We start from the raw sequence: 27164 nt of genomic DNA on the forward strand, positions 1-27164 counted from the left end.
TTCAAAGGGTATACGGTCTCTTGAGACTACACTGCATCAGTGAGTGGTTGCATCCTGTCTGACTTTAAACAAGGAAATGAGGCCATTTGACCCATCATACATGTTGCACTCCCTTATTAATTTTTGCTGCACCTGTAAAACGTCGATTTCTTGGTTCACACTTTTTTTCCTGGGTGTTTATTCCCCTCACCTATACTTCCTCCTAGTGTCTCTTTTTGTCCCTCTTCCTTGCTGTTGCTTTCTCCAATCCACACCACCACCTTTCCACTGTGTTCATGTATTTATATTATAAGTTTGCTTATTTATCACTTCATCCTGGCTAACAACAGTCCTCCTGATGCTTTACTAATATCAAAAAAACTCTGTCTTGATCCGATGACCCGTGAACTGTGCATGCGTGTGCATGCACACACATACTTTTTTGTAATGACGACCCTTCCTTTGCTTATGTTCCAGAAATTCTCTCCTCTCTGCCCCACCCCCCCCCAACCCCCTTTGTTTTCAACCTATTTAAATGGCTCTTTCCTTAATATGCCAAAGTGTCTATATAAAAAAGTAATGTTCTCTCTCAGGTGTAATTTCCCCTGGTTGTGTTTGTTTGTTCTCACTGAGCTCACAGGCTGGCAAAGCCTCGGTGATGAGATCACTTCGCTGTTGTGTGTGTATATTATCCCCATTTGATTGCATTTTTGGTGAAATTGCATTCAATCTTTATTTTATTTTATTTTTTGCTTTTAGGAATGGGAGAGTGTAAGATTGTTCCATTTTTATCAAAATAAAACTGCCTTTTCATCAAAGAAAACATTTTCAGTACAATTTCAGCAGGTTAGAAGAGGACAATACATCTGCTTGGGCTCAGCATTAACCGGAGATATCAAAGTTGTATGAAGTGTTACCTTCTGTATTGGCTAACAGCAAAATTCCGAGAGCACAGATGTTGCTTTTGCTGGTCCTTGCCCGGTATTCTAATTCTGGAACTCGTATTTGGTATTGTGCTTTCTTCAAAACAGTTGGACAAAAGAAATATGGAAAAAAAGAAAAAAAAAGATTTACACCGTTTTTGCAAATCTCCTGTATTTTTGACTCATGCGATTAAATCGAACTTTCATGTGTCAAGGTTTCCATGAAGAATGACGAGATTTTTTTTTTCATTCATTTTCATAAATGAATACGGAATCATGCTTTGAAGAGTCAGGGGTTTAAGGTTCTGCTTGCAATGCATTTCCAACAATGGTGTTTGGTTTGCTGAGCATCTGAAAGTGCACCATGAATTGTGGGTAGTCTTTTGGCAATAGTGTGTGGGCCTTTTGCAACCTTGTTTCACTTCTATTGCACCTGTGCATTTGAAGGTAGATGCTCTGTCGGGAATTGAAGCTATTTGGATTGTGCTTTCTTCAAAGCAGTTGTACCAATGCAAGATGGGGGAAAAATACAAGCACATTCAGCTCATCATGGCTGTCACGCAATAATTTTCAACCTTTTCCGAGCATAAGCCATTAAAATAAAATTATGAGCAATACTTTTTATCGAGTTTTGGGTGAATATCATGATGAGTTTAGAAATGTTTCTCAGCTATAACCAATCCTGGATGGATTAACACTTTGACACTGGATACGTGACTGAGGTTGTAAAAAAAAAAAATTGGAATTTGCTCAAGGTGTCAATAATAACACCTCTTCTTTGGAAAAAACACTATGGGATCTTTAATGACGACCAACAACCAGTCTTGGCAGATGGGTTGTCCAGTGTAATGGCCATCTCATGGACTGCGCGTGCATTAATGCATCAACTTGCAATCAAAAAATGAAGGCGATAGTTTGTGGCTGGGTTGAGATTCAAATCCAGGCTCGGCATCTGAGGTGAGTACTGGTGGTTCCCCACTTGTGCTCCATATAGGTATCGGCTGCACTCGATGGAGGCAAGGGAACAAAATGTAAAGTTTGTCTTCCTGCACTGCCAAATGACTCACCGCATGTCAGAAGCAACCATTCTTGCCAGGCCATGGTTCATTCTGCTCATGTCATGTAATAACATTTTTGTCACTATATAATAGTTGTACATGCTGGTCCGCAGATTTGTATGGGATTCGGAAATGGTCCGCACGCTCAAAAGGGTTGGGAACCACTGCCCTAAGCTATCCTACCAGCCCCACCAAAACAAAAACATCGAATTGATTAAAATGTGCATCGCATCTGCATTTTCTAGCAAAAAACACTTATTTAATTTCTCCATAAAAGTAATTAAAGTGCATTTGTATACGACTCTCGAACTTGCCTAACATGCTTTGCAAGTTCAAAATTCTCCTTTTTTGCAAAGTGCATCCAAAGGAAATTGAGTACACCTTAAATTCCTTTGGCCCATGCAATGCTCAAAGCAATTCCATTTTTTTTCACATTCTTGATGACCATTTTTGTGTGTACAAGGGTTCCTCACAACGTCTCGTCGATACGAATTGCAAGCTCCTCTTGTTCCAGATGCCTCTCAAAAGTGCTGAACTTGCTTATCGTGGGCGTTTCTATTTGCCTTATCGCACACAAAGGAGGAAAATGCCTGGATAGTCGTAGTGCTTGTTGCTGTTTTTCTTTTCAATGAGGCTATAACTGTCTCTTCCTGTTTCTCACGAAAGCTAGTGGATTGTCATTCCATTTGCAACCCAACGCATTCATTGTCAGCTTGTAAGGTTTGCACACATTAAAGCCCCAGTTCTTGATTCATTAATCCTGATCTCCTTTCCCCTTTTCGGTTGCTTCGTCGGCACCCTGCTTCATTTTTAATGTATTGAGCATTCTTTTTTTAATGTACATTTAATTATTGCATTTTTATTTTATTTTATTTTATTTATATTTATTTTTTTATTTTTAGTTGCTTCAAGATTGCTTTGCATTTTTTTTTTGTTTGTTTTTTTATAATAGATTTTTATTATTATTATTTTTTTTTAATGCAGTGGAATCATGTTATAAGGAATACTTATTATGATGAATTTTATAATGAATGGTGCCTTTCTTTTTTAGACAATACTTTTTGATACAGAGATTACATTTTGAAATAATGAAGTTTATTAAATGTGGAATTAAAAAAAAATAATGGTCAAAAGCCATTGAGCCATTGTGGATAAATCGAATTATATTATACTGACTATTTGGGCTTTTTCTCTCGGAATATGACGTTTAGGATGTATTATATCCTGTAATTACAAAAGATGAGCAAAAACAAATTGCCCTAGAGGTCAGTAAATATGAAAATGTAATTGATTCGCTGCCCTGGTACAAAAATTAATGAGCGAGCGCATCATGTGAATTGGTGATGACCAGGATCTGAAAGCTTAACACCAGATATACCAGTGTGCACATACTTGTGCTTGCAGTGGAAGCAAACATTGTAATTTAATTGGACAATCCTGAGAATTTTGAACTTGGCATACTACTGAATCTATTTCAGCCCCTGGAAGGATTACTTCACTTGAAATATCACGAAATGCCAATGATGATTCTTCATACTGGTGAAAAACCCGTCATGACGGACTGGATAATTTCCCCCAGCATTATGGACTGGATTCCCCCTAACCCCAGCATTGCAGACTGGATGGTTCAACCCCCCCCCCCTTCAACCCCCTCCCCATGAATTGCAGACTGGATGGTCTCTCCCCCACCCCCTATAATTGCAGACTGGATGGTCCTCCCCCCACCCAGCATTGCAGACTGGATGGTTCACCCCGCCCCCCCCCAGAATTGTGGACCATACAGTCTCCTCCTCTTCCTCCAGGATTATTATATTTTCATACGTCTCGTCATACCTCCTCCCGTGAAGTGTTAATTTTCCATGCATATTTTCAGAGAGAATTGGGTTGTAACTCCCCACCATAAACCTTTGGGACCGTGATTTTTTTTTCTTTGCCACCTAAAACTTTCTCGTGCACCCGCAATTTCCCTCGCTCACCCTGCCTGCCGGACATAACCACGAGTTTTCGACTTGTTCCAGCAGCCCACGTTCGACTTGTTCCAGGTGTAATGAGACACCAAGTCAAACACAAATACACAAACTAGAATGACACTCCTGAGAGCGCATACCCACACCAGGCTGAACGGTGTCCATTTTGCATCCCACCGATGGTTCGGATCTGCATCCGAATAGTAACCAAAATTGAATGAGCTTGTTCTTGTCACATACCCAACTCCTCCGCCAAATCTGTCCACAACTTTTTTTAGATACAGTATCCTGCTCACAAATAAATAAACAGACAAACAGGGTTGAATACATCACCTCTGTCCACTTTTGGTACCACAGGTAAAAAAAAATAACGTGCACTCATGCGCACCCTCTCAAATTATCACATGATTCTTAATATTTCTTCGAGGATGAAGTTCTAAATGGTGTCCCAAGCTAAATGGTATATTTTTTTTATATATATATATATATATATATATATTTTTTAACTTAGGTACATTGGATCGAGACAAAATAACCCGACGCCATGCTGTTGAAATATTGGCGACCAAGGTCGGTTCAGTGACCCGCCGTGTCACGGAATTATCCGGAGCGGCGGCCTCCAATTCCGTGGAGTCTGGTGGAGACGACGCAGCTTTCCCCACCTCGTGGTCATTCTCGCCACCGACCCCTGGCCCGCAACTATATATATATATATATATATATATATATATATATATATATATATATATATATATATATATATATATATATATATATATATATATCTACTGTTTTGGCAATAAAAACACTGCAGGCCAAATACTTTAAACATATATCTCCTGTTAAAAGAACATGTTTCGGGATGTTTTATGTTCGTGGGATATATTGTTTTCTCATGTGGGGGGTCGTTGGTCGGGTGGAGTTCTCGCAAAATGGATATTCGATTGCTCGTCGTCCAAGAATCATGTTTGTTGTAATGAGACACCAATTGTAAGATATTTTATTTGTTTGTATGTTTTGGAGAGTCCACCATTCTGAAGATTGATCTTGAATGTTGTCCAAATCGTGGGATGCAAATTATACTGTTGTGATGATATGTGATTTGTCCTTGTAAGTACTGCACGATAGTTAAATGAGGATGTGTTTATTCCTTTCAACTTTCATACATTGGGAATGTCCAGCAGAGTACTGTATTCACATTCTTTTTTCCAGGCTCCAGCATGTTGTTCCATACAATTATTTGCAATCTTTGTGACGAATAGCTGCTCTTAGAGGGTATGGACTTTTATTACCTCTGCCACTGAAGGTGAAGGAGGTTATTTTTTCACCCCTTTCTGTTTGTTTGTTTGTTACTTGCAAAAATAGAAGATTTTTCAAGTGTATTGACCAGTCGATTTTGGTTGTCTGTCTGTCTGTCTGTCGCCTACAGGTCACAATTTTAAACCGATCTTCACGAAATTTCACCACATGGTATAGTTTGTCATAAGGAAGAAGACTTTCGTTTTTGAGGTCAAAATGTCAAAAGGTCAACATAGGTCAAAGGTCAACAACTAATGTGGTATTTCTAAAATCCTCAATTTTCATCTGATTGCTTTGAAATTTGAAGAAGATTTATATTTCAGGTCACTGAATTCAACCAGTGAATGATTTTTAAGGTCAAATTTGGTTTATGGATTTTGCAAGTATCGTGACTATGTCGTCTTGTTTGTTTGTGTGCACGATATCTCAAAAAGTTGTGGACGGATTCGGACGAAGCTTGGTGAACATGTTAAATGTATGACGAGGAAGAATTGATTCAATTTTGGTGAAGATCTGGATCTGATAAAAAAAATTTTTTAGTGATTCTTCACCATTGAGAGATAAGGGGTAAACTAATATATTGCACGATATCTCAAAAAGTTGTGGACGGATTCAGATGAAACTTTGTGGACAGGTTGGGTGTGTGGCAAGGCCAAATTGATTTGACTTTGGTGAAGATCCAGATCCAGATCCAGATACAGGAAATATTTAGTGGTTCTTCACCATTGAGAGATCAGGCTCAAAAACGATGTATAGCAAGATATCTCAAAAATGTAATGGGCCCGATAAGTTTTCGTGGATCAGGCATTACGTGGCGTAGGTATGAGCTCTACCGAGTGTCTCTCTAGCCTCTTATGACGTATCATCCTGCCATGAGCACTTTGTTTATTTACACACTACTCGTTGGAGCACTTCCTCTGAACCTCTTCCATTTTGTTCACCGTTTCCATTTCCTCTTCCAGTTTTGCAGTGTACCAGCATTCCTTCAAGTCTTGCTTTATGAAATGTATTCTTGTTTCTGCTTTCATGTCTGTGTTGTCATGGTATTCTGGTGTGGCTATTACAAGGCAAAGCTTGGCATTTTGTTCTTGCTGTCATGCTTTGCTTTGCGCAACTCAACATGTATTAAAATGAAACTTTAGCTTAAATTTGAACCTTTGATGATGTCAGCTTTAAATGTCTATGTGATTTTGCAAATTGGCCATTCACTTCGTTTGCAGGGGGTGGGTGTTGGCAAATTGACAGACTGAAAATGAGTGGGAGGGCAAGAAGGGAGATGTATGTATGGGATATAAGTGGGGTGGTGTGGGATGGGGTGGGGAGGAATCGGGAGAAAGAGAGCGATTGGCATTATACAAGTATTTAATTTGTAGATGAGCCCCAGTAGCATCAAATAGTTTTTTTTTTTTTCTAATTTATGCACGTTTGTTATGCATAAAATTTGAAATTATATAGTTTTAGATAGATTTCAATGTTTTACCCAAGCCTTGTCAGCATTGTTTTGAGGAATCTCCAAAGCTTTGCATTTTTGCTCATAACCAACATATTACAAAATATTAAATAATATATAATTTTTCACTTTAAAGTTGGCTATATTGTGATATTCTTCAACTGAATATTTTAAAATATTGATCATGAACAATAATAGTAAGAAAAAGGTAAATCATTGATGTGTACAGTACTTGGCCAAGTTGCAATGTGGTGCTTTTCCAGCACGGACCCAATTTGATTGAAAATGATCCACAAGTCAGGTTGTCCATCAGATGTCACCCCCTGAACAAATTGCTGAAGTTAAGGAAAGTTTTGTGCTTCACTATAGGGTGATGCTTTGAGATTGTCAAAAAAAATAAATGTAGAATATATGGAAATTCACTTTAGGAATGGGAGATGTCAATGGTCTCACCCCATCAGGCGCTGCAATTGCAGATTGGTAGAATTGCTATCCACCGAAAGAATGACAAGCTGACAATGACCTGCCATTCTTTACCGATGCGGCTCGGTATGACAAACGTTCTGTGACTAGGAGCAAATCGTGATCATTTAACACTGGGGTTTAAACGTGTGCCCCTCATTTGACATGATCGTACAAAATCATGGGCAGTCGTTCACTTGTTTTCCGATCTATCTTCCTGTTGAACAGATGATTGCCACAGTTTTCTGCAGTTTTGGAGAGAAACCTGATGATCATCTGCATGCCTCATAAGACAACAATTACTACTTGCTATTACATCAAACTGATGCCTAAATTGCTTTAGGCAATTGAACAAACTGCATAAAATGCTGGCGTGTGCTGTTGTAGTTCTCCATGGCATTGCTTGCTGTGTATGTCTTGTTTTATGAGCAACCGTTTGAAACCAATTTTGAACACTTTCTCCACCCACTGCAGAGATGGCTTGAAAGCACCTGTTTACCTGTTATGTATTGCATACGGTGTTTATCTGAGTTTGTTGTTAAACCATACTCTATTCTGGTTCCTCCATAATACTTTAAGAATCGTTGAATTATTGCACCCTTTTGGTTTGAGCAAATAAAGCATATAATAATGTAATTTCCATTTCCCAATCCCTCCCCCCCCCACCCAATTTTTCCTTACACATGTATAGCCAGTATATAGAATTGTCTAAACCTTAAGAACTATGTGTTATGCTTGACTATTCCATAAATGCTGAATGAAGGCAATGTGGTGTGAATTAATTAATTAATTAATTGATCAATCGGTTTCTTACAATGCGCTTTCACTGTGTACAACATGCACGTTTCTGCTCTATAGCAGGTTGAATGTATTATTTAACCATATTTAGGCTGGGCTTTATTGAAGTATGTTTAGACTGAAGGGGAGGGTGGTGGTGGGGGGGTCATCATTGAATTACCAATTTAATGTCTAGGTTTTTAAATTATTAATTAAGTATATAAGCAAATTTCCTCTGCCACCGAAAGTATCATGTTTTCACCCGTCTGTCTGTCTTTCTTTCTGTGAGCAAGATCTCAAAAAGTTATGGACATGTTATGATAAAACTTAGTGGACAGGATGGGTGTGTGACAAGGATGAATTGATTAGATTTTGGAAAATGCAAATTTGGATCAGACTGCCATCATATATATATATATATATATATATATATATATATATATATATATATATATATATATATATATATATATATATATATATATATATATATATATATATATATATATATATTAATTTGGCTTTTCACCATTGAGCGATGAGACCAAAAAACGTATCTAGCACGAGATTTCCAAAGGGTTATGAACTGATTCGGATGAAACTTGGTGAATAGAATGAGTTGGTTTGGTGACAAGAACAAACTGATTAGATTTTGGTTCAGGTCCGAGTGCAGATCCGGCCGATCAGTGGGCTTCAAGACGTAACCTGTTCAGCCTGGTGGAGGTATGTGCTCTTCCGAGTGCCGTTCTAGTTTCATGCCCATTTTCAAGATTTTTTTTTTCTGCATTAATTTAGTATCAAAACACACAAGACTTCAAAGAAAAATAAAAAAGTCAAACAGTAGCAATTTATGGGGGATACGGAGAAATTGCGAAATTTCGACACGAGTAGGGGTCATTTTTGACCCCCTCCCCCCATCACTTCCCAGGCTGAAAGTGCTCAATATTTTTTCCTGGCAATATCTGTGCACTTAGTTACACAATAAATTTCATTTAATTGTGTCACAGTTTGCCCCTTTTTATACAAAATTGAGGCTCGTGTAAGAGCAAATTGACAGTATAAAGGCAATGCAGTGGCACAGGCTGCAATTTTATACAACAAGCAAGGGAATGAGCGAACAACAAAAGAGGGACGGACGGGAGGAAGCAGTAACCTGTGAGATGGGGGAGTGAAATATTGCAAGGTAGCGATGGTGGTGCACTGCTTGCTTTTGAAGCCCTGAAGGGAAGAGTGCAATTGAACCACCTCCGCCATGTAATGTTATGCGAATACCACCCACCTCCCCGCGAGTGTAGGGAGTCGCGACTGACCTCGAACAGATCACAGTCAGCCCAACGCCGTAGGTCAGCTGGGGTGTTTGAGGAATAATTTGATTATACTTGTGGCTGAAAGTGCAGGAAAGTTGGTTTGCTTTTGTTTTAATAAAAGTTTGACTGCTTGAAAAAATTTTTAACGTTAATTTATGAAGTGTTCTCTTGCTTGTTACTTGCACTTACTGTCATGTCGCTTGGGGGGAAAAAGTTCCTTTGAAGTGTTTTGATTTCTGTTGATCGTGTTGCAAAATTTGCTGCTGTTATTTTTTTATTATTATTATTATTTAATTGCTATTAATATGCCTACATGTCTGCCCAAATAGGAATTTTATACTGCTTGTGTTGAATTCTTTTTTTTTCCACTTGTTTTTGAAGATGTTCGTAGCACAGCAGAAAGCATGCTTGACGTGTGATGAAGCGCTTTCCCCTCTGATTTGGTTTCCCCCTCTCGCTACACAATGACCTCTCCTCTCTTGTTGCGTGGCCCAGAGGCTTGTTAAAATGGCAGCTTTTGATGCCGCTTTGGTGGTCGGGTGACCGTATCTATCGCGCCGCAATTGAACCAAATTGAATGCCAGCCCACTGCATGGAAAATGGCATGACCTTATGCTGTGTACGGAGCTCACAATATACAAAACTCGAGCTGTGAAGTCTTTAAGGTGTAGATTCTGAGCAGCTGGATGAGTTGCAGCACAATGTAGCATTTTTATTTTTTATTTTTCTGTTATCCTTACCCCCCAACCCCTCGTCCCCACCTCCCATGAGCACTCCTTTATCCCAGCAATCTTTACTACTTTCAGTTTCTAATGTTGACTTCAAATGCCATTTGCTTAGAATGTGCCTTTGGGTGTCAACTTGAAGAATTGCTTGAGCGTCAAGGTTCCAATGAGTATCACACCCGATTCGATGTTTTTTTTTTTTTTTTTAAAGAAATTGCTTGCTTCCAAGGAACCTTTTTAAAAATTTCACTCAAAGCACAGAAAGTGGTTCCATAAACGTTGGGACTCTGTTTACACATGTATATAATGTTAAATTATATTATGTATTTTTATTTTTTTTTTCCACTTCTTGAAATTTATTCTGATGATGGATATCGTGATGACGTGTTTTACCATTTTTATTCACAACATAAACCAACCTCCTGAACGTTACTGAGTGAAACATAATTGTTTGTGTCGTGGCCTTTCGTGATTACACGTGCCGACTACCACATGCTGTTCCACTATGTATTTGCTCATGCCCGGTATAATTGCCTATCTGTAAGGCAACAATGCAGAATTATTTTGCTAACTGACCGTAAGGCAGTGGGAGGTAACGAGACACACTGACCACATTATACAAGCAAAAAAAAAAAAAACCCCCAAAAAACCTCACTGGTTCAATAATGTGCTTTCATGCACATTGTTGAGATAACGAAGAATTAAGTGAACATGAGATCCAAGATATTGTAGTGTGACTTCTTTCAGGGAAGCGATCCACATTTTGTGGATTTGGTTCAAGGTGGGGAGGAGGAGGAATGGGGTGGGGGGAAGGGGTACGTGTGGAGGTTGTAGAAGTGCAATTTTTAATTTGGTATCTACATTAGAGCACGAGTGTGAAGAATGTCAACATTTGACATGCACTTTTCGGTGGCTAAAATAATTGTATTGGTGAAAAGCTTAAGCATTTGAAGCAAATTCTGACATCTGTTCGGTGTGCAATGGGCACTTCAAGCAAAAAGACCTTTATAAATATGGCTTCTGACAAATGTATGCAATGGAGGCCTGCTTTGCTGGAGCTAAATGTTTGGAATTTTTTTTATCTGTCCCATTTGGCTTAAACGGAGCACAGATGTTCCGTTGTTCCGCGATGTGCAAATTCGTCGAATGCGCTGATTATTGTGCATTTTGTAAACAAATGATTTGTGACGGTACCTGTATTGCAATGTGTGTACGTGTACACGGTACACATGGTTAATCGACCAAGCCTGATCCTTGTTCCTTTTCTTCTTCTTTTCACCCCCACTTATTTATTTATTTATTTTTGACAGAGCTGCTCGGCACCGCTTGTGGTAAAATTTGCTGACACACTTAAAGACAAGGAGAATCGTCGACTGCAACAACAGATCGCACAGCAGATGCAGCAGCTGAACGCCTGGGGCAGCTTGGCCAGCATGAACACATTGGGCCCACAGTACCTGGCAGTACGTACGTGCATGCTATCACGCGCGTGGCACCATGCCTTTTAAAAATTATTATTGAGGGGGTTTATTATATTATTTGTCTTCGTGCCTGGCCTTTCTGGGGACCAGAGCTGCTTTATTGAAAACCAGGATTTACGCATAGTCAGAATTGCGGTTTTGAACCCTTGCATATTCACACCAGGATCCTGATAATATTAAATATTCGTAGCTTTTCTTTTAATGGTATCTTTATTATTTTAAAATGTCATGGCAGGCATGGAGGCTTTACTGCTTCGCATGCGACATGCCCACCGGCTTCTGCCAGCTACTGACGTGGCCTGTTTCTTTTGTGTGTCTTGTTGGTGTGATGTCCTCAGCCGGGCCTGACGTTTCGTTTCTTCCGTGCGTGTTTGTGCCGTTGAAATGTCCAGCTTTATTTGCAGCTACTGCAAGCAGCACTCACTGGGAACCTGGGTGCATTCAACAGCCTCCAGCAGATGGCAGGTGAGGTGGCCTTTATGAGGATTTGATTTGAGACATCTTTTTGCTTTCCAACATTGAGCCCTGTCATCATTTTTATTGTCTTCTCGTCTCTGTACACCAGTCTGTCAATTTATTTTTCTTTTCTTTTTTTCTAAACGTTTCCTATCTACTTTTGTTGTTTTTTTTTTTGTTTTTTTTTGCTATTGGGCTGTTGCATGCATTTTGGAGGTTGTCTGATGACGTTCCATGATCATGATACAAGGTATTGAGGTGAGGATGCTGCACTGCTCGCATGTCATCACTACAATGCCCAAGGATGCTGTGATGTAATCTATGTTCAATGCCCTTTGATCTTGAGACATTCTTATGAGATCTTGCTGGATGAGGTTCTTAAGAATGTCGGCATATGCTGCTGTTATCGCTTTTGAAATGCAGTGTGCATGCACACGCGCTGCAATAACTTGGACAATAAAAGGGATTAGTGTTTTTTGGTTGACTCGCTGTGTACATTCTGCCCTTGTGTTGCGTCCTGCTGCGTGCATTATGCGCCATTTCTTTTTTTTTCTTTTTTTTTTTTTCTTTTTTTTTTTTTCTTCTCAATGCCACAAACAAGATGGGCTGCTTGCTTTTAGTGCTAATTCCTGTGGCCTTGTAGGCTTGGCTTGTTCTCTTGTTCCAAGTCCTGCGGCCTTGCGAGCACGGCTTGCTCTCCTGTTCGTTCATTGTCAACGAATTGTGGTGCCGCTTCAACTGTTGTAGCTCGAAATAGTCATTCGTAATAATGTAACCATTGTTTGCTGAAAAGGCCGATTTTGCACCAGTCTGTACAAATATGGAATGCAGAAAATGAGAGTCGAACTTGTGTGCATGCCCCTCGGTTCCAATCTTGCTGCATTGAAGCCGTACCCCGATGAGCCAGAGCAGAGTCAGGCAAATTCACAAAGCAGGCTTCCCTTCAACCAAATATCGACAAGCGAAGCTTCAATTCACGAATGTTGCTGTTTGCTGATTCTGGCTCTTCAAAGAGCCTTTTTCTCATATGAATGTTAAAGTACTTTTTTGTATACATTGTCATGGCTTATGGAAGAGCTAGTATGTAACTGAATGGATCAGAATGTAACAGGACAAAAGAAACAGGAGATGGGGTTGGGGGGGGGCATCAGGGTATGGTCATTACTCGCACTGGGAAAAATCCAGGAGAATCGTACCATCCCAGCCTAGGCTGGGTGTTGGCAAGGTCAAGGATCAGAGGGAGTTTGCAAGCAGTCCTATTGGGGTGTTTTGAGGAATCTTGGAAAGGGTAGAGCATCACTTGTGGTCAACCCTTACCCATACATAGGAAACAGTGGAGTTGAAGGACAAGATAGGGGGAGACTTGAAGAAACGATGGGTGTGGGCAGGAGGGGATTCATGGGGTGGACAAGATGGATACAGAAGGAAAATCCTATGAGGGAAAAACTGGAAACCTGAAAGGAGTAGTACTTGGGGTTGGGTTTGAATGGGTGGGGTGGTGGGGGGTTATTTGGGTTAGAAAAGATCATGGTTTTTGATTGGGGATGATGTGTAATGGTATAATTGTGACTTATGCCAGTTATTATCCAAAAACTTTACCATCAAATTCAATTTCACTTATCTTTTAGGGAATGTTTAACTACACTCAATTAACAACTTCATTCACAAAAATGCTAATGTGGAATGTATTATTATCCCATACATTTACTCTCAACTTTGACATTCACTTTTGCCAGACAGCGAAAATGGGTGTGGTGAGGTTTAACTTCAGATTTTATGAAACAACATGGAAAGTGAAAATACTTTCATATTAGTTCAGTCAAAATATTGTTTGACTCGTTACAAATGATTTTCAACCCTAAAATAATTTTAGTCCAGAAAATTGTCAGGAATAGCTGAAAGCCCCAAAAAATCTCATTGGTGGGATTTTTCTTAATTTGCATAATTTGAAATGGCCACCATACGAATTAGCAAATACTGTGATTGACCACAACTTTGTATACTGTATTGAGAGAATTTTCAGATGATTTAAAGTGCGAAACAGGTTTTTGGGCACGAATAATCCGAGGGAGACGAGACATGCGTGTTGTTTTCTGGAAATTGTTTATATCTGACGATTCAATAAAAAACGATATTGTGTTGTAACCTTGCCAATGATAAAATGTTTCACATGACTTGAAGCTCTAAACATATATTTAAGGTATTATAAATTTATCAGACAGCTAATTTGCATGACAATGACCCCTTTGTTACTCCAATCCAATATGGCTGGCATGTAAATGCACAATTTAAAAAAAAAAAAAAACTATTCTGCACACGAGCCTGACAGAAGAGTGACACACACCAGCATGACATTTTTGAAACCAAGCACGGGTGATTAGATGAGACAAAAATCAAATAACTGGTATAATTCACAATTGTACGAGTTGCTAGTCTTGAAACTCAGCATGAGGTCCATTTCTACATCCCCCACATGCAAGGGTGCTTTTGAGGTCATATTCAGCATGAACATGACATGGTAGCGTGTCGTGTCTTGCAGTTACAGTGTAGAGCATACAAAAGAGGTTCAGCAGGAGTGGGACCCATCAGTCATGCATTGGATCAGTTTCCCCATTCTTAATTTCCCAACCCCACATTTCTGAAAGTAGCCCCCTGCCTCTTCCATCTTTGGACTTGATGGTATATATGCATATTATAATATTTTACTGCTCCGCATGTTGGAGACAGAGTTTGTGGATTAACTTCAGTGTGCTTGAGGCAACCTTGTAGAGTTATCGAGTCATTTGCAGGTAATCTATTGATTCACCAGGAGCGCTGTTGTCGATCAGATTATCTTCCCCAGCCTGTACTGTATGGATCAGGGCTTCATCTCCAGCCTGCACTACATAGTCACGGTTTACACTCTCCATGTTGAAGATCTTAACTTGCACAAGGAAGGAGTCGTCAGACGTGATCTTCTACAGTGCAACTGCCTTCCCTATGCTGAATACCCTTGATGTCATGTCAGACCCAAGAATGGTGTAGACTGTAGACAAAGAGAATATTGTCACACAACTTGCATCTTCTTTCAGGGACAATTTTTCTTGGTGAATGTTCCAGCATCTTAGTATCCACTTGGAGTTCTTTTTAGATTCTGGATGAAAGAAGATGCTGTGCGTTGCATTCAGAGGTGTGTGATGGAGGAAACTAAGAAGCAGATCTGTATCGTCTCTCACCAAGATGGCTTGCTTTTCATCTGCATGATCTGGACCAGTGACAAATCTGCATCAGCCTTGGAATAGATTTGGCAGCCTTTATTTTGAAGAGTCTTTACTCGTTTATGGCATGATGAACTTGTTTTTGAGCTTGTAAAATGAACCTGAATCCTATCTAGATTCCTTCTGATGACTCTAATGCGGAATGTATTTGATTGTACCATGACCAAGTGCTTTGTGGACTGTGCTTCCCCATTGACGGACCTCTGGGAGCTTGTACCTGTTGCTGCGTTTATGCGTGAGCAATAACTGCTGAAATGTATCTGCCCGGGTTCTTCCGGACATCTTTGTTCTTTGTTCCTTTCATACATCTTTTATCACATTTCTCTTTTTTTTCATTCTAATTCTTGCTTTTTCTTTTATTTCATCTCTTACTCGTTATGGCTCATTCTTTAGCTATCTATGGAGGAGAAGTGAATTATTGCAGCAAACTTTCTACAAGGCGAACTTGGCTGTGCATGGATGGGTTTCTTGAGGGTAGAGGAGTAGCGGCTGAAATCTGAATCCTATCCAGGTTCCTCCTGATTACTCCATATTTGCTCTTTACTTATTTGGGTTGCTTCTGATGACTCCAATGCAGTATTTGGTCTTCCGTTTGATTCTGGCCAACTGAAGTGCTTTGACCGTTTCATGTGCGATTTGATTTGTCTTGTTGAAAGCCCACTTGAGTTGCCATCAAACACTATGATGGCTTGTTGATGATGATTACGAGCATAATCAGCGTAGTTCTCGCATATCACTTCATAGGTCTGCCCCTTTTTTTCCTCGGCACTCTATAAAGGAAGGTAACACCACCCAAAACTTATTGGGTAGGTGCCTGTGCTGGTACATCTTTATCTTGTTGTGTCAGTGACCACAAGGACTCTGCTAATGATGGTTTGTCAGCTTACAGCATTGCATGACTTGACTCAAATACAGCTGAAGAGTATACACAAAGTTCAGTACGAAATGGCTCTTGCACGTCTCCATTGCGCAAGCCGTAATCACAATGCGTTGTAGCAGAGATTTGGATGTATGTTCACCTCTTCTTTGCCAACGTTGAATGAATGGTCGGCAGCCATGGTTACTGCTTGTGCCTTTTTTGTCAGTACATGATCGAGCACATTTTCTCCTGCCATTGCCATAAGTATCTTTATCCCAACCAAGGCAGCATCATCGACATTGACTGCTCTGTCTGCTTACACACACCAGTTGCAATGTTCTGGAGACACTGGTTGTCATTGAAAGGATTGTTGGATTGAAGGAACTGCTCTACTTTTGTCGAGCGCTTCCCATCTCTTGGTGTTGCTCACTTGTTTTATGGAATACGGTGGGGAAGTTTTGCATAGCAGCATTGACACTGGCACACACTGGTGTAGATAAGTCATACCAGGCGTCGATGTTCTTCCTTGCCCAGGCCTCTTGTTAGTCCACTCAGTTATCACACTCATAGACAGTTGTTCAATACATGGATCTGTGGAAATGCCAGCCCAATATCTGTCAGGGCATCACAAGACATGGAAGCCATACTCAAACGTCGAGAATAAAGCTTGATAACGATCAATACGAAAATTATTGTGGGTGATCGACTGAGAAATTAGTTGCAAATTGAATTGATGACATCATTGGTCACATGGTCTGACGGCCATTTTTAAATATATATTTTTAAACCGAGAAACCTTTATAAAGCTTCTCCAGAATGGCCAATCAGATCAATGCGAAACTTCATACATATATATATATATATATATATATATATATATATATATATATATATATATATATATATATATATATATATATATATATATATATATATATATATATATATATATATATATATATATACTCTACCGGTCAGAAGTTTTATAACTCCCCCATTTTTCCAGTTTTTACTGAAATTTAAGCAGTTTATTGTTTCAATGTACTCTGAAATTAAAGCAAAGAACAAATAAACAATTGCAGATAAAAATAAATCGTGAAGTCGTTTTGTTGAACAAAATTTAATCTAAACTTTTGACTCATCAAAGTCGCCACCTTTTGCAGATATAACAGCCGAACATACTCGTGGCATTCTTTCCACAATGTAAATCAAATATTGTTCGGAAAGTTCTTCCCAACACTGTTGCAGAAGTTCCCACAAATGTGTTGCACTTGTAGGTTGCTTTGCTTTCACCCTTCTGTCCAGTTCATCCCAAACCAGCTCAATGGGGTTTAAGTCTGGAGACTGTGCTGGCCATTCCATGATTTGAAGCCTACTGTCTTGTTCTTTTCTTCTGAGGTAGTTCTGATATAACATGGAGGTATGTTTTTGGTCGTTATCTTGCTGTAGGATGAACCCCTGACCAACTAGGTGTAGACCAGAGGGTCTACAGCTATTGCATAGCTCTGCAAAATTCTGTGGTCACCCTTTTGGTTCAGGGTGCCAGTCACTCTGTGCAACTCGCCGGCTCTGGATGCAGCAAAAGAGCCCCAGATCATCACGCTTCCTCCTCCATGTTTGACAGTTGGTGTCAGACACTGAGGAACCATCCTTTCACCTACTCGAAGGCGTACAAAAACCCTGCGTGATGAACCGAAGATTTCAAATTTTGATTCATCAGTCCATAAGACCTTCCAGTTTTCAGTAGTCCGCTGGCAGTGCTTCATGGCCCAGGCAAGCCTCTTTTTATTATTTTTCCGTCTTAGCAATGGCGTTATTACTGCCACTCGACCTGTCAAACCTGCAGCTTGAAGTCTTCCCTTCACAGTTGAAATTGAGACTTCCTTACTCCGACCAGTGTCAAGCTGTGCTTGAAGCTGCTGTCCTGTGAGCCGCCGATCACGCAAGCTGTTGACTCTCAGAAACTTGTCTTCTGATTGTGTTGTGGCTTTGGGTCTGCCAGACCTCTTCCTGTCAGAGGTTCCTCCAGTTTACAAGTGCCTTTTGATGTTGTAGGAAACTCTACTCACTGACACCTTGGTTTACTTTGCAATTTCTCTAAAGGAAAGACCTACATTTTTAAGGGTTATAATGGTCTGCCTGTCTTCCTTTGTTAATTGTCTTTTTCTTGCCATAATGATAGTCAATATACTACTTCTTGCAGTGCAATCATCCAAATAATGCTTCAGAGGGTCTAGCAACACAGTCTGTTCCAACACTGCTTTTATACAGACAGAGGGTTTGTAACTGATCAACAAAAGTTGGGACACCTGGCGGAATTGTTTGCATCAACTTTCAAGGCTTACTTTACTTCCATTGCTGCAGAACAGCTGCAGTTTCTAACCCATTACTTGTTCCCTGAAAAGAGTTTTTAACAACTCTGAAATTTACATTATTTCCAGTTTTTGGTAACCTAAACTTTTTTTAACCTCTGGCAGTTCACCACTTAGCTTTGTAGCATTTCAGGTTATTCACTGGACTTGAACTGCTTAAATTTCACTAAAAACTGAAAAATGGGGGTGTTCTAAAACTTTTGACCGGTAGAGTATGATTGACTAGCCATGAGGAATATAGCTTGAAATTTTAAATGCCATCGGTCATGTGGTCTGGATAGAAAAATAGGTCACATTAGAATGAAAAGATATACCTCATCCGATCCATGTGAAACTTTAAATATGTGATTGATTACCCATTTTTAATTTTTATATATTTTTTAAAGATGACGTCATCAGTCATCTGGTCTAGCAGCCACATTGTCAAAAAAAAAACCTTTTATGATCAATGCAAAACTTCAAATATGTGACCCTCCAGTACAAAACCAGTCGGAAGTCGCAAAAATTCAATATTGAGTTATTGGATTTATTTGAAAGCCCATGAAATAAGCTTCACAACGGTGTATGATACATAGTGGTCCGTCACAAACTGACCGAGATATCTTTCGATGAAGTTTTACAACACACGTTATTGGGAAAATCGAAATAACCGGATATTAACTTCTGGAGTTTGAGAAACAAAATCCTTCGCAACGTATACGAGCAATAGTTTCTCAAATTTCATCGTAAGATATCTCGGTCACTTTGTGACGGACCACTATGTATGATACACCGTTGTGAAGCTTATTTTATGGGATTTCAAATAAACCCAATAATTCGATATTGAATTTTTGCAACTTCCGACTGGTTTTGTACTGGAGGGTCACATATGTGATCAGCTACGCATGGAGAAAACAAGTTTGATTCCGATGACATCGTGGATCACATGTCCGATCAAAGTGGGACGACTTTGGCCCCGGCATAACTGCTTGCAATTATAAAGCATGCATCTAGTTATTATGGGACCAAGCTATCCTGGCTGGTACCCGATTGATTTTGTTCAAATTATTATTTTTCTTATTCATCAGCATCATCCCACCACCATTTTGCACTTTTACTTGCTTTTAAATATTCGCTGAAAAAGTTTAGACATAGTCTTCTCCAAAATCTGTATGAAAAAGTGAAACTTCGCACATGTCAGGTGCGCTCCATGGGGAATAAATATTGACAACAACAATGTCATCTGTGAAGTGGTATGCCAGTCATATTTGGGTGCTTCAAAATCATCCAATCAACACCAAAGTTTTTGAGGGTGATGAATAGTGTTATCGTGGGGGTTTGGGGGTGCATTGTCAGGGAAATTTTTTGGTCACCCTAACTTAACTTGAACTTCACTAAAGTAGATATGGGACATGCTTAAGCACATACTTAAGTGCACACTACCACAGGGTGAGACTGGGAGAGTTCTCCATTCGCAGGCGATGCGACGTCACTTCTATACTGGCAGGCAGCGTGCTGCTGTATTAAAAAAAAATTCACAAGGGGCACTAGGTACTGAAACATTTTGTATGCTATTATACCGGACGAGCTCAACTTCAATGGACTGTTCTCCATTCTGTGTTAACGGTGTATGGTCGAAACGAAGCACAAAGTAAATTGGTGACTTGCTGTATAAAATCTACTCAATATGGGGAATATGGTTTGAAAATTAAAACTTCATAGGTCATGTGGTTTGGCACCCATATTCGATAGAGAAATGAACCTTGTCCAATCAGAAAGAAACTTTAAATATGTGATTGACTGACTACCCATGGAGAATACAAGTTTGATACCAATGACGTCGTGGGTCACATGGCCGATTAAAGTGGGGTAGCTTGGGCCCTGGCATAATTGCTCACAGTTGTACAGCATGCATATAATTATTTTATTATTATTATTATTGTTTGCCTTTTCCCATTCCCAAAGATATGGGAGAGGGTATCTTAATCTGTGTGTGTTTGTCAGTGAGGCTGCATGCAGTTTAACTTTAATATTGCACCCCCCAAAGCTGCCTTGAGGACATTTCAATGAAGTTGTCTAACATGACCATAACGTTGTATCCAATTTAAATATTAGTTCATTTTTCACCTTAACGGTGACTTGTGTCAAAGTTATCTGCATCTGTTGCAGAGTGTGTTTGCCTGCACTGCCTTTGGTTTGAGGTATGGTGTAAAGACTATGGGTTGAATTAGTTTCCCCAACCGGCTTTAGGCATGGTTCAACAAATATGGCTAATATCACAATAACATTTTGTCTAATTTAAACACAAGTTGGTTTTTCACCTTGAATATGCAAATTATATCAAACTTGGAGACTGTTAATCCTTTTATAATTTGTGTCGTACATTCACTCTGTCTTTTTGGGTTTGCATGTTGTCAAGAGCTATGGACTCTTCTTACCTCCACTCCTTGTACAGGGGGTTTATCTCTTTATGATTGGTTTCCTGACTTTACATATATACTGCTTCATGGTCATGGTTCGACATGTTAACTTTTACTATATCTATACTAACAAGTGGTGCCAGGCACAACAAATTCCACCCATTTAAAGCATGAAGTTATTTTGGGGATCAAATTTAAATTTAATACATCCTTAACCTGAATGTTGATTATTAGGAATATTTTAGTCTTAATTTGAAGTCAGTTAAACCATTTTTGACGAAGTTATGACCGTAAAATGATTTTGACCTTTTCGTGACCTGACCTTGACCTTTGACCGAATTGGACCCAAAAGTTAATGGGGTCGTCCAATGTTCATTACCCACCTGTGGATACAATTTGACAGTGTTTGAGCCAGCCGTTTTCCCGTAAAGTTGTATTTTCGTAACCATGTTTTAGTTTGAATGGAAAATTTGTAATTTTGACCGATGACCATGACCCCCAAAACTTCAGACCTTACCGATCTTCACAAATATGCATTTTTCACTATAGGAATGGGTAGGATTATAAGTGACAAATATAATAAGGTTCACTATAAGCTTAGTTTGGAGTAAATCAGATCATTTTTGATGAAGTTGTGAGTGAAAAATGTTTTTGATCTTTTTGTGACCTTGACCTTGACCTTTGATCCAATTGGACCCAAAAGTTAATGGGGTCCAAGGTTCATTGCCCACCTGTGGATTAAATTTGATAGTTTGCTAAAGCCGTTTTGCCATAAAGTTGCGAACAGACAGACAGACAAACAAACAAGCAGTCATAGACTGGTACATACGAAATCGTCAACTTGACCTCTGACCTTGTCTAATAAAAGCTGTCTCTAGAGAAGGTAGTGACGCAAACCAGAAGTTTATTCGATGATTCTGTACCAAACCATCAAAAATCGAATGTTTGACCTCACTGTGACCTTGACCTTTGACCGATTTTGACCAAAATCTAATCAGCGTGAGCCATCACCCTCCAGAATCACGTGGTGTAATTTGACATTGGGAGCTTCTTCCGTTCTCGAGTTATCGTGCCTACACATAAACACACAAACACAAACACAGGACAGAAGTCATCAATATACTTATGAAATCTTTAGATTTCGTAAGTAACAAACAGATAAACAGACCGGACGATTACAATATCCCACTCCCTCCCTCCAGGGAGCGGGATAATAAATGTGTGATGTGTGTGTGCACCCTCCATAACCCAAAACCATGATACCTTGCAGTCTGAAACTTTACATGCATGCCAAGGGAACTCCAAGGAGGTGCATGAGTGAAAATTGGGTGTTTGGGTTAATTAAAACACCCCTTTTGAAGATAATTAACTCTTTATTTAATTATATCCTTCATCAGGTGCATCCTTGGCCAGCTCACTCTGGGGTATTAAGGCATATCCTGGGTTACCTCACTGGGGTCAGAAGCCACCATGTTTTTTGGCCTGCTCAGCCATGCCTTGATTTGGAACAGGCCACAAGTATTTAACGCTAGTTTCTTTTTGGTTTTGTTTTTTGCTTTCCGTACTTGTATTATCGAATGCCTGTTCATCATAGCTACGAATCACTGGATGCATTGCAATGCTTATAAACGCTCAGAGACGCCAGCGTCTGCGGCTTTATTTCATTTCCGCACATGCCATAACCTCGAGAATCTCTTAAACTTAGCCGAATTACAAAATTTAAGCTCCAGCATTGAACTTGGCATCAGTTCTGACTGCTAACAAAAAAAAAGTGTTCATTTTTCCAATTCGGACATATTGTTAGGGGGCACACTTCACTTCTTCTTTCTCTTCTTTCACACACACACTTTTCTCCTTTATTCACACTGCTTTCCGCTCACCCGCCCCCGCTCACCCACCCACCCCTCCTCTCCCAACTGCCCCTGCTCGTTCACCCACTCCTCCACCCCTCCCTCTCCCCTCCCCTCTTTTTCTCCGCTCCCCTTAGTGTACCTGTCATCCGGAGGGACTCTCCCCTCACGCTGCCTTCCCTTGACTTCTCTGGACAGTGGTTATGTCTGGACGGTGGACATCTCCATACTTGTCTGAAGGGTGGTCATCTCCATACGTGTCTGGATGGTGGTTATCCTCATACATGTCTGTACGGTGGTTATTTCTGGATGGACCCTCCCCTCACACTGCCATATCTTGCCCTCCCCTCGTGCTGCCTTCCCATCACACTTCTTTCTCCTTCCTTCATGCTGCTTTCCGCTTCGCCACCCCTACTCGCCCATCCGCCCCTGCTCGCTCACCCACCCCTCCTCGTTCACCCACTCCTCCACCTCTTCCTCTCCCCTGCCCTCTTTTTCTCCACTCCCCTTAGTGTACCTGTCATCCGGGCAGACTCTCCCCTCACGCTGCCTTCCCTTGACTTATCTGGACAGTGGTTATGCCCAGATGGTTATCTCCACATGTATCTGGACAGTGGTTATGTCTGGACAGTGGTCATCTCCATACGTGTCTGGATGGTGGTCATCTCCATACTTGTCTGGATGGTGGTCATCTCTGGATGGACCATCCCCTCTCACTGCCTTCCCTTGCCCTTCCCTCATACTGCCTTCCCTTTCCTCCTCGCTCCCAACTTCCTTATCCCCCCCCCCCATTTATTCTTCCAATCAGCGAAGCGACGGGTTGTATTTGCTAGTATGAACTATTTTTAGCCAAATTAAACTACCCGGGCACCCCATGTGCATCACTGCATGAAAGGAAAGGCATATATATATATATATATATATATATATATATATATATATATATATATATATATATATATATATATATATATATATATATATATATATATATATATATATATATATATATATATATATATATATATATATATATATATATATATATATATATATATATATATATATATATATATATATATGAGAACCATTACTGACACATTTAGCTTATCTGGAATTAAAATTCCAGAGAAGGTGTTGTCATCACGCACCACCCACCCGTCCCTCCATCTCCTTTTGCAACTTTTCTGGTCAAACTGATGGGCTGATCCGGATGAAAGTTGGCAGCAACTTTCCGCTCCTGACTGGTAAAAGGAATTCAATCTCGTTCTGGTCACGGGTCACATGACTTTGATGGTCAAAATGGCTGACTTAGTAAATTTCTTCAAAAATCATTTCCAGACCCACCAGTCAGGATGCTACCAAATTTGGGTTACAACATTAGGCCAGGGTAGGGATGTTAAATTGCAGAGGCCATGCGATCACGTGACCGGAAGTTTGTCAAAATGGCAGTCGTGCAAATTTCCTCCAAATTCTTCTTTTATGGACCCACCTTTCAGAATGCTACAAAATTTGGGTTACAACATTTGGTCAGGGCTCAGATAAGCTACAGGTCCAATGGTCCTCTTTTTTGGTGACACATTAAATTCAGATGTGTAACATTATTCTTGACTCTTGCCAAAATAACAAGAAAAGCTATTTAACGATGCTGTCTTTACATCATTGAGTGAGTGAGTCCGTACGACTTCTGATTTTGCTGTAATCTGTATACTCTGGCGAGGCTCTGCATTGTGAAATGTTCTATCTTATACTGCACCTGCAACAATTTTACTGTCTGACACTGAACTTGTCATAAATACAGGTTTTTGGACTAACTGCATTATAATGTATAATGTTATGCATCTCTTTTCTGTGAGCTTAAACCTCAATAGAGCACCTTCAATAGATCAGGCCAGATCGATCTATGACTTGCTTACAAGTACCATGTAAACCTGCACTAACTTGTTTCATTGATGGGTTGTCGGAAATTAAACCGTCTCCCCAACCTGATTTTTTTTTTTTTTTGGTGAGGAGGGTGTATGGATATGGACCCATCAGGATTAAAAACAAAACCTGTCAAAGGGTGGAGGAGCTCCTTGTGAGCCAAAGGCCATCCATATTTGGTGCCCAACTGTGTCTGCGAACATCCTTCTGCAGTTGGGTTACCTTTTTCGTTGGAGGTTGGTGGCAGGATTTGCACTCTGGCCACCATAAAACGCTTCATTTCACTAAGCACGTTAAAAAAACGCCAATAAAACTGAAAACCAACTCTGTGGGAGCCACAGGACCCAAAGGACCCACACACACAGGAGCCACAGGTAACCACAGAAAACCCACAGGACCAAAGTGGTCCTGTGCAGCTGCCCTTCACAGTACAGCTCACCAGATGGGATTGGAGAAAAGTCTTCAGGGCCCCCATTCTTTGATGATGTGAGGAAAAGTACATGGTAACCTTCCTTTGGATTGCGGTGGTATGTGCAGGAGTGGTGCTGATGCGTCATCCACCAGATGGTGGTCTCCTCGGGTTAACCTGAGGTGGTCCCTTCAGGTGGTTGTCTGGAATGTCCTATCCCTAAGAGAGGATGATCACCTGTATCTGCCATCACCGAGCTGCAGAGTTTGAACATCGGCATTACAGCACTCTTTGAGGTTCAGAAACCGGATATTGGTGATATAATGGCGGGTGGTTACACCTGCCACTTGTCTGGTTGCTCTGATGGTTACCATTCCCAAGGAGTTGCTGTAGCTGTGTCCAATAAGCTGACTCCCATGATAATTGAGGTAACACCGGTCAACGAGCGTATTATGAGACCGAGGATTCATCACTCCTTGGGTGATGTTTCCCTCGTCTCTGTTTATGCTCCGACTGAGGTGAGTGATCTCACCGTGAAGGAGGCATTCTATGCCACGCTCGAGTCTAGTTGATCAGTGCCCCAGGCGAGATGCACTTCTGGTTTTGGGGGATTTCAATGCATCGACTGGAACTAACGGATACTTGTGAGACGTGTGTTGGTCCTCATGGGTCTGGAACTGTGAACCAGAATAGCACCAAGTTCCTTGACTTTGAAAGAATTCATGGACTTAAGGTGGCTGGTTCATGTTTTCATTGCCCACAGCCTCATCACTGGATTTGCACCAATGCTGGCGGTGTGGCAAAGGAGATTGACCATGTGCTCGTTAATGGTCGCTTGAGGATTATTCAGAATTGCACGGTCTACTGGAGTGCTCAGTTCCTTAATATCGACCACAGGCTATTTGTAGCAACTCTGAAGTTGCAGCCTAAATCCAAGAGTATGGTGCCATCCCAGCCTAGGCTGGATGTTGGCAAGCTCAAGGATCCAGAGGGTAGATGAGTTTGCAAACGGTGTTCGTGGGGATTTGGGGGGTCTGGGCGTTTTGGGGAATCTTTGACGGGATAGAGCATCGGATGTGGTCAAGTGATTCACATCCTGCTTACAGAGGAGTTTGTGATTTTCATTCGTCCAAGCCCATTCCTCGGTGGACGGCAGTTAATGTGGAGGGTGGTGGGCTCTTGACAGAGGAATCAGAAGTGAAGGCCTGTTGTACCGGTTACTTTGAGAGTATGTACTAGGATGACCCACCAGCTGTTGAGTTGGATGTCAGAGGTGTAACTATCCCTATAGCTGACCCTCCAATCAACTGTGAACCACCTTCGTTAGTGGAAACACAGGCTGTGGTGAACCAATTGAAAGTTGGGAAAGCTCCTGCGATCTGTGGCATCCATGCTGAACTTCTTATGGCTGGTGGAAATGCTGTACTCATGTCGTTCTATGCAGTTCTGTGCTCTGTTTAAAGCGCAGGCATCATCCCATCTGACTGTGCGAGGGGCCTTGCTGTCCCTCTCTGGAAAGGGAAGGTTGATCACCAGAACTGCAACAACTACCGAGGGGTGGTGATTCTCTCAGCGCCAGGCAAGATCTTTCCTCGGATAATTCTTGATATGACGAGCCACCATCTGCTTGAGCACCAGCGCCAAGAGCAGATGGGCTTTACACCAAAGAGGTCAACAATTGACCATGACCTTGCTATTTCAGTTCTCACCAAACACAGACGAGAGTTTCAGCAGGGGCTGCTCGAAAATCTAATAAATTTGATCTCCACAAAGTGTTTGATTCAGTGAATTGGGATGCACTCTGGAGGATTTTTGGTTTTCGTGGGGTGCTACCAAAACTGATCAGTCTGATTTCTGAACTATACTCTGGTACTGAGAATGCTGTGAGGTGTGGTGGTTCCATCCCGGACTTATTTCCAGTTGTTACTGGAGTTTGTCAGGGGTGTGTACTGGCCCCCACACTTTTCAGCACTTGTATGGACTGGATTCTGGGGAGAATGCCAGAAAGATCAAGCAGTGGTGCATCATTTGGGAATATCAAGATCACTGACCTTGATTTTGCAGATTATGCAGTCATCTTTGTGGAGCTGCTGGATATCCTTATTGGGGGGGGTGGGGGGGAGGTCCCTCGAGGTGCTGAATGAGGAGTCTGAGCCACTGGGATTACGGGTTTCTGTTGCAAACCAAGATCTAGTCTTTCAATGATATCTT

General features: G+C 40.7%; 1 protein-coding gene across 17 annotated transcripts in view; it reads left to right on the forward strand.

Moving 5' to 3' along the window:
• CELF2 (CUGBP Elav-like family member 2) overlaps nt 1–27164 on the forward strand; it is a 134227-nt gene that overhangs the window by 74302 nt on the left and 32761 nt on the right. For 16 of the 17 annotated variants that reach the window (XM_085890869.1, XM_085890831.1, XM_085890823.1 and 13 more), the window contains 2 exons: nt 11258–11410; nt 11821–11893. In XM_085890869.1, coding sequence (XP_085746995.1) covers nt 11258–11410; nt 11821–11893 — 226 coding nt within the window. The remainder of the gene's footprint in view (nt 1–11257; nt 11411–11820; nt 11894–27164) is intronic. The other variant, XM_085890813.1, reaches the window with a different exon arrangement.

This window comes from Eptatretus burgeri, chromosome 1 (genome assembly GCF_056783735.1).
Source record: "Eptatretus burgeri isolate ZD-2024b chromosome 1, Ebu_testis_v1, whole genome shotgun sequence".
Classification (NCBI taxonomy): domain Eukaryota; kingdom Metazoa; phylum Chordata; class Myxini; order Myxiniformes; family Myxinidae; genus Eptatretus; species Eptatretus burgeri.